General features: G+C 44.5%; 1 protein-coding gene across 6 annotated transcripts in view; it reads left to right on the forward strand.

Annotated features, from left to right (window-relative positions):
- Positions 1-14,567, forward strand: part of LOC123352161 (natural killer cell receptor 2B4-like) — a 60,255-nt gene that overhangs the window by 22,367 nt on the left and 23,321 nt on the right. For all 6 annotated transcript variants that reach the window (XM_044991942.1, XM_044991945.1, XM_044991943.1 and 3 more), the window contains 2 exons: positions 9,789-10,109; positions 10,200-10,496. In XM_044991942.1, coding sequence (XP_044847877.1) covers positions 9,789-10,109; positions 10,200-10,496 — 618 coding nt within the window. The remainder of the gene's footprint in view (positions 1-9,788; positions 10,110-10,199; positions 10,497-14,567) is intronic.

Here is a 14,567-nt window from a genome sequence, read left to right on the forward strand (position 1 = left end):
GGCGTCCTTTAAAAAGTGGAAGTTAAATCCTAGTGAGGAAAATAGAAAGGAGCATAAACACTGGCAAATGAAGTGTAAAAATACAATTAGGAAGGCCAAAAAGGAATTTGAGGAACAGTTAGCCAAAGACTCAAAAAGTAATAGCAATTGTTTTTAAAGTACATCAGAGCCAGGAAGCCTGCTAAACAACCAGTGGGGCCACTGGATGATCGAGGTGCACTCAAGGACAATAAGACCATTGCAGAGAAATTGCGGTCTTCACGGCTGAAGATGTGAGGGAGATTCCCAAACCTGAGCCATTCTTGTTAGGTGACAGATCTGAGGAACTGTCCCAGATTGAAGTGTCATTAGAGAAGGTTTTGGAACAAATTGATAAACAGCAATAAGTCACCAGGACCAGATGAACAATGTGGAGTCCGGTGGTACCTTAAAGACTAACAAATTTATTTGGGCATAAGCTTTTGTGGGTAAAAGTGTTTTTTTTTCAGAGGTGGTTTTTTACCCATGAAAGTTTATGCCCAAATAAATCTGTTAGTCTTTAAGGTGCCATCAGACTCTTCATTGTTTTTGTGGATACAGACTAACTCGGCTACCCCTCTGATACAGGACCAGATGGGATTCACCCAAGAGGTCCAAGGGAACTCAAATGTGGAATTGCAGAACTACTAACTGTAGTCTGCAACCTATCATTTAAATCAGCTTCTGTACCAGATGACTGGAGGAGAGCTAATGTGACGGCAATTTTTAAAAAGGGCTCCAGAGGTGAGCCCAACAATTACAGACCTGTAAGCCTGACTTCAGTACCGGGCAAACTAGTTGAAACTATAATAAAGAACAATATTGTCAGACATATAGATGAACATAATTTGTTGAGAAAGAGTCAACATGGTTTTAGTAAAGGGAAATCATGCCTCACCAATCTACTAGAATTCTTTGAGGGGGGTCAACAAGCATGTGGACCAAGGGGATCCAGTGGATAGAGTGTACTTGGACTTTCAGAAAGCCTTTGACAAGGTCCCTCACCAAAGGCTCTTATGCAAAGTAAGCTGCTACTCTCATGGTTAAAAGATAGGAAACAAAGGGTAGGAATAAATGGTCAGTTTTCAGACTGGAGAGAGGTAAATAGTGGTGTCCCCCAGGGGTCTGTTCTGGGACCAGTCCTCTTCAACATATTCGTAAATAATCTGGAAAAAGGGGTAAACAGTGAGGTGGCAAAATTTGCAGATGATACAAAATTACTAAAGATAGTTAAGAAAGACCCAGGCAGACTGCGAAGAGCTACAAAAGGATCTCACAAAACCGGCTGACTGGGCAACAAAATGGCAGATGACATTTAATGTTGATAAATGCAAATAATGCACATTGGAAAACGTCATCCCAACTATACATATAAAATGATGGGTTCTAAATTAGTTCTTACCACTCAAGGAAGAGATCTTGGAGTCATTGTGGACAGTTCTCTGAAAACATCCACTCAATGTGCAGAAGCAATCAAAAAAGCAAACAGAATGCCGGGAATAATTAAGAATGGGATAGATAATAGGTCAGAGAATATCATGTTGCCTCCATATCAGGGATTGGCAACCTTTGGCAAGCGGCCTGCCTTTGGCAAGTGGGATGGTTTGTTTAGTAGCTGACAAGAAGGGGTGACTAGCAAAGGAGGAAAATTACTTTTGTAGTACTATTCACCCCTTCTTGTCAGCTGTTGAGAATAGGCCACTTCCACCTTAATTGAATTAGCCTCGTTAGCACTGACCCCCCACTCGGTAAGGCAACTCCCATCTTGTCATGTGCTGTAATATTTATACTGCTTTCTGTATCTTTCACTCCATGCATCTGATGAAGTGGGTTTTAGCCCTTGAAAGCTTATGCCCAAATACATTTGTTAGTCTCTAAGGTGCCGTTGTTTTTACCCTTGGTCAGTTGCACTGGTTTCTTAACCCAAAGACAACTCTTGTATCCAGTCCTGTAACAACCTAGCTAAAGGTTTGCTAACTAGCAAACAGAAATGAGCATTATTGACAAGGTTAAAGCAGGTGAACATACACAAAAGGTACTAGAAGCGTCTGTAATAAGCAAGCTTGTACGTCCTTTAGGGCTAACCCAAGCCAAGCAGCTTGGGGGGGGTCTCTTGCTTATGTTTAGGAATCTTTGCCCCTCAGAGTCTGGACAGCATAAAGAGACCAATTTCTCCTAAACAGGCATTTTTACTCCCTTCCCCCCACATTCAAATTGTGCTGGGACGTGGGCTTGCACATGTCCCCTCTTCAGAGGTGTGGGGGAAGCAAATCAACCAAGGCTTCTCTCCACCGCGGTTTGTCTGGTGTCTGTACATCTGGTGGTGGTGGGGAGGAGAGAACCCTGCTTGTGGTAAACGAGCATTTCACACTTCATATTGCTTCTCCCCGGACTGGGGGGGATCTACGGTCTCAGCAAACATTAGAACATCGCCTTCTGGCATGGGAGACAGATGTTATAAGAAGGATTAATACGTGCAGCATCTTACAAGCATTCCATCAAGTCTGGACACATTCTTACGATTCTATCGATGGTAATAACATAACACGCAGGTGAGCCAGGTGAGTTTCCTGCTATGCATTTGTCAGGGTTCAGGGAGGCCTAGGGGCCTTGGCATGAGCTGTGAATGAGATAGGCGCAGCAAGGGGCAAGCTGATGTCCTTTGAGGAAGCATATGCAGAAGTATCACGTCATGGAACAGAGAGGTGGTTGTGTGTTTCTCGGTTGCTAGAATATGCGGTTCAGTGTTGGATAATTCAGTACAAGAGAGTTTACAAACTGAAGGGAATTCACAGACAAGCAGCACAAATTATCCAGGGGCCAGAAAAATTCATTTGTGAGGAGAGGGTAAAAGCGCTAAACATTTCAGGCCCAAGTTTCATTTTCACGAACGCCCTTTATATCCCTCTGGCCATGTTAAAGAGGCTGTAAGTAGATGTAAATTACAGATGTTCCCACTTTAAGGCTGCTTTACACTGGCAGAGGGGTGTAAAGGGGCGTTAGGGTAAATGAGAATCAGGCCCCTAAGTTGTGTGATCTCCATGGATAGGGCTCTGGAGTGGGAGTGAGCGAGAGCAGATCTTCATCGGGTGTAAACTGACATAGCTCCACTGCCTGCAACAGAGATCTGTTTTCTGATTGACACCAGCTGGAGATCTGCCCCCCTCCCACTTCCAGGTTCTGTTCCCAGCTCCACAACGATGCACAGTGTCAGTCACTTCCCTGCTCTGTGCCTCAGTTTCCTCACCTGTAAAATGAAGATAATGATGCTGACCCACTTTTGCAAAGTGCTTTGAGATCAATGGATGAAAAGCCCTGTACGAAAAACAGGTTCTTATTTATTACAATATTCAGTTTCTTAAAGAGTAAACCTACGTTTTGGTGTCCTACTGAGCATGGGACAATACTTATTCTAGCTTCTTCCTTTTGATTGTTTTCATGTAATTCAACCTTGTCCTTGTGGCTATTTACGTAAAAGTGTGTGGGGAAGAGAGGGCAGGGGGTGTGTGTTAACTAGGGCTGCCAATAGGATTGTCCAGGAGTCTCCAGGAATTCAAGATTCATCTTTAATTAAAGATTGTCCTGTGGTGAAACCTTCAGAAAAATGTCCAACCCCAGAATACCTCCAGCCCCAATGGCAACCCTAGTGTAAAGCTAACACTGACTGCTCTGCTTTGGAGAATGCGTCTCAGGGAGAGGCTGACCTGTGAGTTAAATGCAGCTCAGCCTGTCTGCTGAGCGGAAGATGCACAAAGGTGTTAGCACAGACCACAGTGTTATTTATTCTAAGCCTGGCGAGGCAGCGGCTAAGTGTGCAATTCACTGTACAGTGGCCAGCCCTGGGTCCTGTGGGCTGAAGTGAGACCTCACTTCCGGGTAGGCCCCGTGCTAGGCTGCTGTCCGGGAGTCAGTTTCACCGAGAGGCTCAGCCCTCTATGCCACTGAACCACCACGAGGCTGCGGCATGCCAGATTCAGGAGGGGGTGGGGTAGAGCCCACAAAGCTTCAACAGATGCTTGGCTGTAGAGAGTAAGTTAGAGCAGCCCTGAAGCTGGTCTAAGTTATGCCAGGGACTGTTCCAGTCTCTGGGATGTCCAAGATAAGCAGAGTGAAAAGGTCCCATGTACCCACCCACCCCCAAAGCTGAGCCAAATAGAAACTGAACACAACTGAGAACTGAGCCCTGAACATCAGAATCTTATTTATACTCTCAGGCCACTTAAATGGGCCTCGGTAGGGTGACCAGACAGCAAACAGGAAAAATCGTGACGGCGGGAGGGATAACAGGAGCCTATATAAGAAAAAGACCCAAAAATTGGGACTGTCCCTATAAAATTGAGACACCTGATCACCCTAGGCCTCGGTGTGAATGACACTCAGGCCCTCTGTGTCCCGCTGTGGCTGCCTGCGCCCCGGGGAGTGGGTGTGGGAGGAAAGCATCTGTAACAACAGCGCTGCCCTCCTACCGGCACAGCAGCTTCTGCCCCACACCTTGCTGCTGGAAGTGGGAAGCTGGGCTAGATGGACCAATGATCTGATCAAGTGTGGAAGCTCTGGTCCCAGCAATCCTGCTCACCCCAGCACAGTGATTTCCCTACACCACCCCTGAATTTTCCCAACACCCCCCCTAGTTTTGTGAGCTAGTTACATACCAATTTAGTGACTGTTTGGAAATCTGAATTTAAACTGAAACATTAATACACACTTTAAAAGCTTATACAGTATATGATAAAATATGCGTATCTGAAAAAGTATAATAGATTTGAAAAGTATGAACATAGACTAGCTTTCTTGCTTCCTTATACAGCTGTTTTTTATGATGTCAGTGCATTCATTTCGGTGATGTTGGCCAACCTAATAATTTCAAATGCTGATTTGTAAGCAAAGTCTAAATGAGTTCTCCCTGACAGCTAGTGATGAGCTGGGGGCTAAGGCTTCAGGGCCAGATTATATTTACATTCACACCTAATCTACCTAGGTATGCAGCACACAGAGCTGTGTTGTCCAAGTGATAGATTTTGGCTGGGGTTGGATTACAAACCACTTGAATGTGGGGGGAAAAGGGATGAAATGTTGTTCTTATTGTATGAGTAAAGGGCAGTAGAACTGTGCTTAGCCTGTGATGATTTGAAGGCATCAAGAGAGAGGGTGGGGACCTGTCCCTCTCCACTGTTTAAAGACAGAGCTGATTAGGCTCCAATAGATAGTCTTTTGTTCTAACCACTGCAGTTGAAATCACTGACAATCAGGTCTAAGTGCTTAGTCCTGTTGTGGGGACAGTGTTCCTGTGGGTACAGTGTTTTTGTGTAAGAGACAGCCCAGACTGCACTAGCAGCGAGGTTCCCGCACTGAGAGCTCAGCTGAAATCACTGAGAGCTGGTGGAACCTCAAGAGACCAACTCGCAGCGGTCACAGTGGTAGGTGACAGCAGAAGGTGACTGTGCAGGGCCATTGGCAACAGAGCGGTGGAGTGAACGGTGGCACAACAAACAGCCGTGGCCAGAGCAAACTGTGCCTTTTTGTCCCCCACCTGGAAGGTGAACTCACATGAAAGCACCTCTGAACTCTGAGTCTCCACTGACCAAGGACAACACCAGTGAGTGGAGTGCGGTGGAGGGAAAAGTGAGGGGCATGTTAAATAAACATTTGTTTGTTGGACTATATTTTAGTCAGTTTGCTCCAGAATGCTGGATTTGTGACTGGGAATGGAAACTTATATAACTATAAAACAGATCCAGACTAACACGGCTACCCCTCTGATACTTATATAACTATGCAGTATTTGCCAAGGTTGTTATCTCACATTGTTGCTATCTTGGGAGGTCATTATGTTGGGGAGTTTCTGTACTAAACATTTTTATTATAATTAATTTTTACATAAGAATGGTCATACTGGGTCAGACCCATGGTCCATCTAGCCCAGTACCCTGTCTTACAACAGTGGTCAAGGCCAGGTGCTTCAGAGGGAATGAATAGAACAGGGAATCATCAAGTGATCCATCCCCTGTTGCCCATTCCCAGCTTCTGGCAAACAGGCTAGGGACACTCAAGCAGCATGGCGTTGCATCCCTCTCATCCTGCTAATAGCCACAGATGGACCTGTTTCTCCAGGAATTTATCTAGTTTCTTTTTAAAATCCTGTTATAGTTTTGGTCTTCACAGCATCCCCTGGCAAAGAGTTCCCTGGGTTGACTTTATATTGTGTGAAGAAATACTTTTTTTTTGTTTTTAAAAATCTGCTGCCTATTAAATTTCATTGGGTGACTGCTAGTTCTTGTGTTATGTGAAGAATTAAATAAAATTTCCTTATTCACTTTCTTCGCACCAGTCAAGATTTTGTAGACCTCTATCATATCCCCATTAGTCATCTCTTTTCTAAGCTGAAAATTCCCAGTCACTTTAATCTCTCCTCCTGTTTCATACCCCTCATCATTTTAGTTGCCCATCTCTGTACCTTTTTCCAATTCCAATATATATATTTTTAGGATGAGTGACCAGATCTACACACACTATTCAAGGTGTGCACGTACCATGGATTTATATAGAGGCAATATGATATTTTTCTGTCTTATTATCTATCCCATTTCTTAATGATTCCCAACATTGTTTGCTTTTGTGACTGTTGCTGCACATGGAGTGGATGTTTTCAGAGAACTATCCACAATGACTCCAAGATCTCTTCCTTGAATGTTTAACAGCTAATTCAGATGCCATCATTTTGTATGTATAGTTGAGATTGCTTTCCAATGTGCATTACTTTGCATTTATCAACACTGAATTTAATTTGCCATTTTATTTGCCCAGTCACACCCAGTTGTGTGAGATCCCTTTGTAGCTCTTCGCAGTTCTGCCTGGGACTTAATTATCTTGAATAGTTTTGTATCATCTGCAAATTTTGCCACCTCACTGTTTACCCATTTTTCCAGATGAATATGTTGAATAGGACTGGTCCCAGTACTGACCCCTCAAGGATACCACTTTTATCTCTTTCCATTCTGAAAACTGATAATTTATTCCTACCCTTTGTTTCCCATCTTTTAAAAACCAGTTTACTGATCCATGAGAGGACTTTCCTCTTACCCTATGATGGCTTACTTTTTCAAAAGTCAATTTAAATTAAATACATTTTTTTTAAAATTATATATTTTTTTAGAAATCTAGATCTGTTAGTGTTTTGGTGTAACTTGCATTTTCCTCATGTTAAATTTGAATTATCCCTAACAAAACATTTACTTTACTTTGTTAGGTTCACTTTCTTCACATCAGTCAAGATTTTATAGACCCATTAGCATATCCCCCCTTAGTCATCTCTTTTCTAAGCTGAATATTCCCAGTCATTTTTTAATTTCTTCTCTCTATTTCATACTCCTAATCATTTTTAGTTGCCCATCTCTGTACTTTGTGCATTTCCAGTATGTCTTTTTTGGATGGGGTAACCAGATCTGCACACAGTATTCAAGGTGTACATGTGTGCCATGGATTTATATAGAGGCAATATGATATTTTCTGTCTTATTATCTATCACTTTCTTTTAAAATGCAAAGGTTTCAGAGTAGCAGCAGCCATGTTAGTCTGTACTGCAAAAAGAACATAAGCTTTCGTGGCTACATCCGATGAAGTGGACTGTAGCCCACGAAAGCTTATGCTCAAATAAATTTGTTAGTCCCTCTAAGGTGCCACAAGTACTCCTCCCCTGCTCTTTTTAAAAAAGCAAACAGAATGTTGGGAATCACTGACTGCAGCTGCACACTGAGTGGATGTTTTCAGAGAACTATCCACAATGACTGCAAGATCTTCTTGAGTGTTAACAGCTAATTCAGACTCCTTCATTTTGTATTTATAGTTAAGATTGTTTTCCAATGTACATTACTTTGCATTTATCAACATTAAATTTTCATCTGCCATTTTTGTTGCCCAGTCACCCAGTTTCATGAGATCCCTTTGTAATTCTTCGCAGTCTGCCTGGGACTTACCTATCTTGAATAATTTTGTATCATCTGCAAATTTTGCCACCTCACTGTTTACCCATTTTTCCAGATCATTTATGAATATGTTGAACAGCACTGGTCCCAGTACTGACCCCTCAAGGATACCACTATTTATCTCTTTCCATTCTGAAAACTGATAATTTATTCCTACCCTTTGTTTCCCATCTTTTAACCAGTTACTGATCCATGAGAGGACTTTCCTCTTACCCTATGATGGCTTACTTTTCAAAAGTCAATTTAAATTAAATACTTTTTTTTTAAATGTATGGTTTTTTAGAAATCTAGACCTGTTATGTGTTTTGGTGTAACTTGCATTATTCTTATGTTAAATTTGCATAATCCTAACAAAACATTTACTTTATTCATATCTTTTTTATATATCTCATTGGTCCTGACACCCCCCCTGTAAATTCGAACACTCACCCCCTAATTTCAATTCCTGGGGAAACCACTGCCCCAGCGGCTTCCTCTACGCATCTCCCCCCCCCCCCCGTCCCCCAGCAGCTGTGATGGGAAAGAGGGAAGCTGTTTAACAGGCCCATGTGCACACGCCTGTCCCTCCTCTGAGGGTCCTAGAGCAGCTTATCTGTGCTGGCTGGGAGACAATGGCACCTACTTAACCACACACAGGAAAAGGCGGATGAGCAGAAAATGCTCACGCTCTTGGGGGTTATTTTTAAAGAGCTTTTCAGCTCAATGCTTTGCAGGAGCTGCTAGCGCCCAGGGGCTGCTCCGGGGCTGGTGTGAAAAGAGAGCGTGGGGCTCCGTGCAGCTTCTGGGGAAAGGGGTCCAAGGTACAGTCCGTAAGACCATCCCGCTTGGCACTGTCATCTAAATGGTAATGAATGAAAGCTCATTTCCCAACCTTGGTGACAGACTGAAGAAGGAATCTGGGGCTCGGATGAGCCAGGGAGACTGAACGTCTAGCCAGGAGTATCACTGACGATGTTTTGGTAGTACCCAGGGGCCATCATGTGTGGCTGAGTGGTTAGAGCACTGGTCTGGTATTCAGCAGACCTGAGTGCTTGTTCCTAGCTCTCATGCTGAATGACCTTGGGCAAGTCACTTCCCTTCTCTGTGCCTCAGTTTCTCCAGCTGTAAAATAGGGCTAATGAAACTGACCTCCTTTGGAAAGCACATTGAGATATACCGATAAGAGCCAGGGGATGTGGGATGTTGCATGTACGCAGTCCATGCCCTATAGACCTGACACTTTAAATAGACAAGACAGAGATTGGAAGAAAAGGGCATCTTATGAGTAGCCCCACTTTCAGGAGGGAAATTGAAGCACAGATAGGTGAAACGACTTGCCCAAGGTCAGCCCTGAAATCTGTGGCAGAGCTGGCAACACTGAACCCAGGTGTCCCCAGGCCTGGCTCAGTGCCTTAGTCACAAGTCCATTCCACCGCTCCAAGAAGCATGAGACAGTGGAATGGGTGGGGCTGAGGATCAGCCTCCACAGGGACATGGTGGAAACCCCTTTGCCCGGGACAGTGAAAAGGGGGGTGGAGCGAGGATCGAACTGGCCACAGGGGTGACCCCACCCTGATGCAGGTCATTGCTGATGCACGGTCAGGGCGCAGGTGGGGGAGCCTGGGTGCAGCCACTCTGTGGTTTAATAGAGGACTCCAGGTTGATCAATCCAGCACCATTCACCAGCACTAAATTCCACCCACCTAAGCCAGGCCAGGAAACGATCCTGTTTTATTCCAGGTTTCCCTGACAAGCTTGGGACCCAGTTAACTCTGCACTCACCTGCTCTTTGTACTTTTGAACCCCCAGATTGTAAAGAAATGGAAGTGGCTGCAGTTGCAGAGGAATCCATCCAGTTACAGCCAGTGAAATTGCCGGAGCCTTGGACAGAGATCATCTGGAAGGTCACACTAGACTCAGCAGAGATGTATCGGATTGTAACATTTAATAAAGGGGAACCCCCTGACCTTGGGTCATCCCCACATTTTATCAGCAGAGTCACTTTCCACCCTGAGAATCTCTCACTGCAGATTGATCCCGTTAAGAAGTCAGACAGTGGCCTCTATACCTTGGTCGCTGGCATTGGAGGAGGCCGTGTCGACAACACAAAGTTCCGTGTCTCTGTGTTTGGTGAGTAGCAAAGATCAAATTTTTCCCCAGTGTGTGTCACTGACGGCAGCCGCCTTCCTCAGCATCTCTCACCAGGGTGTCTCCTTTCAGACCGAGTGCGACAGCCAAACCTCACGGTGCTCTCTGCCCACCTGGAGCTTGGCCAGTGCAACGCTACCCTGTCCTGCTCCGTGCCTGGCGCTGACAGAGTCACCTACAGCTGGTCCCGAGGCACGTCCCGGATCCCGTCTGACAGGGACCATCAGCTCCCTGGGAACCGATCCCTGCTGCATGTAGTGATTAATGCAGACAGCAGTGACGTCTTCTACCGATGTAAAGCTAGTAACCAAGCCAGCTGGGATGCAGACACTGTAGATGTCAAATCATTGTGTGACTTCCCAGCCACAGGTAAATAGTCCTCAGCAGAATAAATGTTTGGATTTATTGTCTTCTGCAATTGAGCATTTGCAATGCATGGGGCTCTGGGTCTGGGAGCAGCCAGAGCTCTGGGGGCTAGTCACATAGGTTTCAGTGATACTGGTGTGTTTCCACTAGTGCGGATCTTGCTGTCTTTGACTAATAGCTCTCATATAGCATGTTTCAGCTGGAAATCTCCAAGCACTTCACAAAAGAGGGCAGTATCATCACCCTCATCTGACACATGGGGAAACTGAGGCACAGAGCAGTGATGTGACTTGCCCAATGTCACACAGAGCAGAGACAGCTGGGAAGTGAGGCAGGGATTGTGGGATAGGTAGAGCTCTTTGGGAAACATTTCTCCTCCCGCCCTGAACATGGAGAAAATTTACACAAAATAACAACAAAATTGTTTCAATCTAAATTTTCCACACAACATTTAGACTTTCCATCAATAAACGAAAACCTGAACATTTTCAGCCAAAGCCCATGTTTTTTGATTTTGGGGGGTTTTCCCCACAAAACTCAAACTTTTCCACTGAAAGTAGATGCTCTTCATAAAAATATTTTATTTAGCCAAAAAAAAAAAAAAAGGAATTTTCAGTCAAAACGTGCGAAGGAAAATTTTGTCCAGCCCTTTAGCCAGGATTGGGATTTTCAAAGGAGCCTGTGTAAATCCAGCTCCCAAACCCCAGCACAGAGGGCCCTGCGAGAGAAACAGTTTAGAACAGGGTAAAGCTTGTCTGCGAAGGCAACAGGTTTCTGGGGCTGGTCCAAGACCATGGAAGTTCCTCCTGCGGGATTTAAGAAGCACCACAAACCTCAAACTACCTTCTGTTCCCAGTGCAGGGGACACATGGTCTGCACATGTTTGCAAGTAAAACCACTGGCTAGGGAGTTGTACTGCTGAAAAGGATCTGGGGGTTACAGTGGATCACAAATTGAATGGGTCAACAATGTGATGTAGTTACCAAAGGGGCTAATGTCATTCTGGGGTGTCATATGTAAGACACGAGAGGTCACTGTCCCATTCTTCTGATCACTGGTGAGGCCTCAGCTGCAGTTCTGTGTACAAGTCTGGGTGCCACATTTTAAGAAAGATGGGGACAAACTGCAGAGGGTTCAGAGGAGAGCAACAAAAATGACAAAAGATTAAAAAAAACCTGACCTGTGAGGACAGATTAAAAAACACTGGGCTTGTTTAGACTTGAGAAAAGATTGTGTGTGGGGCGGGGGACACCTGACAGCCGTCTTTAAATATGTGCAGGGCTGTTATAAAGAGGACTGTGATCAATTGTTCTCCATGTCCATTGAAGGTAGGGCAAGAAGCAATGAGCATAATCTGCAGCAAGGGAGGTTTAGGTTAGATATTAGGAGACACTTTCTAGCTCTAAGGGTAGTTAAGCTCTGGAACAGGCTTCTGGGGAGGTTGTGAAATCCCCATCGCTGGAGGTTTTTAAGAACAGGCCGGACAAAACCCTGTCAGTGGTGCTCTGGGTTTATTTGGTCCTGCCTCAGCACAGGAGGCTGTACTTTCTGACCTCTTGAGGTCCTTTCCAGCCCGGCATTGCTGGGATAGGATTCAAATAGCTCATCCCAGTAAAGGGCTAGACAGGGATACACCTGCTATTTCAGATATCAGCGGTCCCATACCCTGCTAAAGAGGGTTGAGCTGGTCCAGTAGGAGGATGAGAGACCTCAGGAAACCAGTGGTACTGTTCAAGGGAACAGACCGGCCATTATTCCTCTTGATTATAAGCTCTTCAGGCAGTGTCTCTTTGCTATAATTACGATTGTGGTAGCACCTACAAAGCTCCAGTGGAATAAAACAAAACTAAATCAAAATTTCCCTCCCAAATGAAATTAAAATTTAAAAAGTTGCATTTTAGGTTGATCAAAACATTTCATTTCAATCTGATGAGAACACTGCGCTCCTATTTAACCTTTTCAACTTAAAAAAAAATAAAAATAGCAGAAATTTGTTTCAGAATGAAAAGCAAAACATTTCATTCTGAAAATGGCATGTTTTGACATTGGAGGAAAAATTAAGCCTTTTGATAACAAAATGTCATTGAAATCTATGGGGTTTTTTTTTCAAAAAATGCCATTTTTTGGTCAAATCTTTTCAGTGAAACACTGTGACCCACTGTCATAGGGTCTCACCCCCACTTTGAGCTTTTGGGTTCAAAGATGGGGACCCGCATGTATTCTCCCCCCACCCTAGCCCTTAGGGTAGGTTTCCTTTTCGCTGCCACCACTCGATTGATTTGGTGAATCGAGACACCCCTCTGTTCCCCCCCCCTCCTTCCAGAGACTTTCCTGGGGAAGCACAGATCAAATCACAGAGGGAGAAAGATTCCTTTCACTTCCCTCTCCCTTCCCTGCTTTCTCTGCTTGGAGACAACCCTTGTCTCCACAGAATGGCGCCTAGCTTCCTTCCCCTGAATCCACAGGTAAGGAACTTAACCAAGTCCTGAACCTAAAAGAGTTTATTAAAAGAATAAAAAAAAGAAAAAAAATACACAATCTCTATGAATCCAAGATAGACATTCATAGGGTCTAATCTTATTAATTCCTGGAGAAATTTCTCCCTTTTCCTCAGTACAAACAATACGGCAAAATTACGAATAATCAATACAAACACACAGAATTGCAGACACAGGATTCTTATATGAAATTACCCAGTACTTCTAATACTCACTAGCTTGAATAGAAGAAATTAGTTCAGAAAGATGCGCAGACTTGATTAAGCGTCTGGGCTGGTGTAGTTCCAGACGGCTAAGAACACAGAACAAAGAACACAGAGACCCAAGTTCCCGCTCTCTGGGATTTTCAAATTCTCTTCCCTGATTGGTCCTTTGGTCAGGTGTTTCAGCAGGTCTGTGTTAACCCTTTACAGGTAGAACTTAACCCCTAACTAACTACTTATGACACGCCCCCCAAATCACCAACAGTGGGAGCACTGGCGGTGATTTCCTCCTAAACTGTAAAACCAACAGAGTAATAAACACATGCACTATTACATATACTACTAAGCATATAACATGTAAAGAACTCTTTTTAGCCACTAGATTTTGGGAAACTGTCACGAGAGAGTGCATCAGCAACTTTGTTGGAAGCTCCTGAAATGTGTTGAATTTCAAACTCAAAGTCTTGGAGAGCTAAACTCCATCTGATAAGTTTTTTGTTGTTTCCCTTGTTAGTATGAAGCCACTTTAGTGCAGCATTATCGGTTTGTAGCTGGAACTGCCGTCCCCAAACGTATGGGCGTAGCTTTTCCAAGGCATACACAATGGCGTAACACTCTTTTTCACTGACGGACCAGTGGCTTTCCCTCTCAGACAGCTTCTTGCTGAGAAACACGACAGGATGGAAGTTGTGATCCGGTCCTTCCTGCATGAGTACCGCTCCTACCCCATGGTCAGATGCATCGGTGGTAACTAGGAAGGGTTTGTCAAAGTCCGGGGCCCGTAATACAGGGTCAGACATGAGCATTGCCTTAAGCTGGATAAAGGCTTCCTGACACTCATCAGTCCACTTGACTGCATTTGGCTGGGTTTTTCTGGTCAGATCAGTTAGTGGAGCAGCGATTTGGCTGTAGTGTGGTACAAATCGCCTGTAATATCCGGCCAAACCTAAGAAGGATTGGACCTGTTTCTTTGACCTTGGGACAGGCCACTGTTGGATAGCCTCCACCTTGGCCTGTAGGGGGTTGATGGTTCCTTGACCCACCTGGTGTCCTAGGTAAGTCACTCTGTTTTGGCCTATTTGACACTTTTTGGCCTTAACAGTTAGTCCTGCCTGCCTGATGCGCTCAAAAACCATTTTCAAATGTTCTAGGTGTTCGGGCCATGAATCAGAAAAAATGGCCACATCATCGAGGTATGCAACTGCACAGTCTCCCAATCCTGCTAGTAGACCATCCACCAGCCTTTGGAAGGTGGCAGGTGCATTCCGCAGTCCGAACGGAAGCACAGTAAATTCATACGCCCCTGCATGGGTGATGAAGGCAGACTTTTCCTTGGCAGGTTCATCCAGTGGTACTTGCCAGTACCCCTTGGT

This window comes from Mauremys mutica, chromosome 17 (genome assembly GCF_020497125.1).
Source record: "Mauremys mutica isolate MM-2020 ecotype Southern chromosome 17, ASM2049712v1, whole genome shotgun sequence".
In the NCBI taxonomy this organism is placed as follows: Eukaryota; Metazoa; Chordata; order Testudines; family Geoemydidae; genus Mauremys; species Mauremys mutica.